Source organism: Bison bison, unplaced genomic scaffold, assembly GCF_000754665.1.
Source record: "Bison bison bison isolate TAMUID 2011002044 unplaced genomic scaffold, Bison_UMD1.0 scf7180017864280, whole genome shotgun sequence".
Lineage (NCBI taxonomy): Eukaryota > Metazoa > Chordata > Mammalia > Artiodactyla > Bovidae > Bison > Bison bison.
Genome location: NW_011494852.1, coordinates 3,772,932 through 3,775,774, shown reverse-complemented (window position 1 = coordinate 3,775,774; position 2,843 = coordinate 3,772,932). Strand labels below are relative to the sequence as shown.

The 2,843-nt window shown below is 57.3% G+C and overlaps 1 protein-coding gene across 1 annotated transcript in view; it reads right to left on the bottom strand.

The window, feature by feature from the left end:
- The window catches only part of SCN1B (sodium channel, voltage-gated, type I, beta subunit), an 8,986-nt gene extending 6,261 nt beyond the window's left edge, over positions 1-2,725 (bottom strand). Inside the window, exons 1-3 of the mRNA XM_010848972.1 lie at positions 2,248-2,725; positions 1,090-1,256; positions 172-412 (exon numbers count right to left, since the gene is read on the bottom strand). Of these exons, the coding sequence (XP_010847274.1) occupies positions 172-412; positions 1,090-1,256; positions 2,248-2,317 (478 nt within the window). The 5' untranslated portion in view covers positions 2,318-2,725. The remainder of the gene's footprint in view (positions 1-171; positions 413-1,089; positions 1,257-2,247) is intronic.
- Positions 2,726-2,843: the final 118 nt, after the last annotated feature.

Genomic DNA, 2,843 nt, shown 5'->3' with positions numbered 1-2,843 from the left:
CCATGACCTCTCCATGGCTGAAGGGAAGTGGGGGCTGGAGCTGGACTCCAGGCGGGAGGTGTTGTCTCCACCCCCTGCTGCCCAGGCGCTGAGCCAGCCCGTCCATCCCCCCCTCCCCCCCTCGCTTCCGCCATCTGTCCCTCCATCTGGCTGCCCGGGGGCCCGACTCACCTTTGTCCACCACCTCAAGGTGGATCTTTTTGACAACGCTGGTGTTGTGCTCGTAGTTGTCGAAGAAGAGCAGGCGGTACACGTGGCATTCATAGTCACCCGAGTGGTTGTAGGTGACGTTGGTGATGAAGATGGACAGGTCCTGCAGGTCTTTGGTGCCCCGGCTGCCGTTCCACACCACGCGGCCCTCAAAGCGTTCATCCTCTTCCAGTTGCAGCACCTCGTTCTCATAGCGCAGGATCTGGGGGCAGTGGGCGCGGGGTCACTGCCGGCTACCCCCGCCCCACCGAGACCTCTATTCTGCCCCTCGCCCTGACGCACAGACGCAGAAGGACCCAGACTGTGCCCGAGCCCTGACACACACATGCCGCCGCACGTGTTCCGTGGCCATCCTCTGGAGCCCCCATTCATTCTCTACCATCTTGCCCGGCCCCCAGACACACTCCCCAGGCAGGGCGAGAGACAGCCCAATTCTGGCTGCTGTAGACTTCAATTCTCTGGAAGGCCCTCAAAAAGTTTATGGAACCCCCTCCTATGCAATTCAAAACACAGAGAGTGAAAAGGAGGTCAAAAAGTTCTGTTTCCTTCCACGATAACAATCTGAGGCATTTTTTGCTGGTATAAAATAATTCCGATGACGTATATTTTGTGACAACCGTGTGCCAGGTGCAGGAACTCAATTCTCACACCAGCCTCAGAGCTGGAGACTACCCACTCCCCTTTCTTTACAGAGGAGGCAGTGAAGGTTCAACGGCTTGCCCAAGGTCAACAGCCGGTCCTGGTGGAGCTGGCATGTGGATCCAGGTCATCAGAAATGGCACCTGGGTGCAAACAAACTCGCAACCCCAACTGGAACCCTGCTCCCCGTCACTAGCTCCCACACAGGTGCCCACCCTCCTGTGCCAGGAGCCCACCCACCTTGACAAACTCCTCTGTGCCCTTCTGGCGGAAAGTCCACTCGGTGAAGGTCTCAGCGTTGGTCTCACTGCGGCGCTTGCAGGAGATGCACAGGATTTTGAAGGTCATCCCATACACGGCCTCGGTCTCCGAGTCCACCTCCACGCAGCCCCCCCAGGCTGAGGACACTGCAGGGACAGTGGGCTCAGGTTGAGCCGGGGCACCCATCACCCTTGGCAATGCCAGGCTCACTGGTTGACAGCTCTCAGGCCCCTTGGAAGCCATCTGGTTCCCCTCGATTACGATCAGGAATAGCCAGAACCAGGCTCGGAGCTTGGCCCTGCCACCAGCTACATGCCCTTGGTGAGTCCCTCGTCCTCTCTGATTGCCCCTGTGAATAGTGAGGGAACCGATTGTCTTTCTTCTGGAGGTGGCTGGGCAGGTTCTTTAAGGCAGGTAAGGCTGCAGGGGACTTGATACCTTGTGTGTGCACTCAGTCGTGTCCGACTCTTTGCAACCCCATGGACTGTAGTCCACCAGGCTCCTCTGTCCACGGGATTCTCCAGGCAAAAACACTGGAGTGGGTAGCCATGCCCTTCTCCAGGGGCTATTCCTGACCTAGGGATCGAACTCGGGTCTCCTGTATTGCAGGCGGATTCTTTACTGTCTGAGCCACTAGGGAAGCCACGGTACACTGGATGCCCCCAGTCAACAGGGCTGTTACTGTGGTCAGTAACTTAGAGTCTGTGCTACCCAAGTACCCCTTTCTCAGGAGGCCACTTGTCCAAGGTATTGCAGTGTCTAGGTGGTGGGACCAGAATTCTAGTGGCGTTAGAAATTCAAGGTGGCAGCGTCAGTTCTACCAGCATTGATTGCTCTCTAAGACCAACCGGCCCCAGATAAATGGGTTGGGAGAAGCCAAGGCCTCAGAGAGGGAGGTGGGCACTGGATCCAGGGCAGAAAAACACCTCAGCCCTGCTCCCCAGTCGGGTAAGTTCCCAACATCCACCCCTTCCTATCTTCTCCTGCCTCAGTCCCCTCTGCTCCCAGGCTCCTCACTTCCTGAAGCCAATCCCACCCCCATCATCTTCTCAAAACTCTCTGAGCTCTTTCCCGCCACAGGGCCTTCACATCCCCAGCAGATTCCAGTCCCTTTGAGTCCCTCATCCTCATTCTTACCTGCCTCCTCCTTCCTGCTCACTAATTCGTGCTGTCTTTCCAGCTCCGAGGCTTTTCCTTTGCCCCCCATCCTTTCCTCTATTAATCGGGGTTTTCTGCCCTCCTCCTCTGCTGTCTCTTTCTATCCCCCTGAGCGCCTCAGTCTTTGCCGCCCCCTCTTTATTTCTCTCAGGAATCTCTCCGAAGGCCCCACTTTGTATCTTTACTCCGGCTCAGACACCCTCTCCTGCTCTCCATCTCGCCCTGCACCTTTCCCTGTCCTTTTAAAACTCCATCTCTACCTGTGTCTACCTGTGTCTCTATCTCTTCCTGCCTCGCTCAAGTTTTTCTCTCTCCACCGCTCAGATCCCTAACTCTGGCATACTCTACACCCCTCTATCTCCCCCCTCACTTTCCAGCTCCCCAGTCTCCCAGCGGAGCACTCAGGAGTACTTCTATGTCTCTCGCCGCTGCTTCCCTTCCGTCTCTCTCTCTCTCTCTCTCGGTCTCTCCGTCCCAATCTCCGGGCGCCGCCTCCCCCCCTCCCACCTCCCGCGACTGTAGGTGTCACATTGCAGCCTGCGGGGCTCTCCGGGAGCAGCTGACTCCGCGTTTCC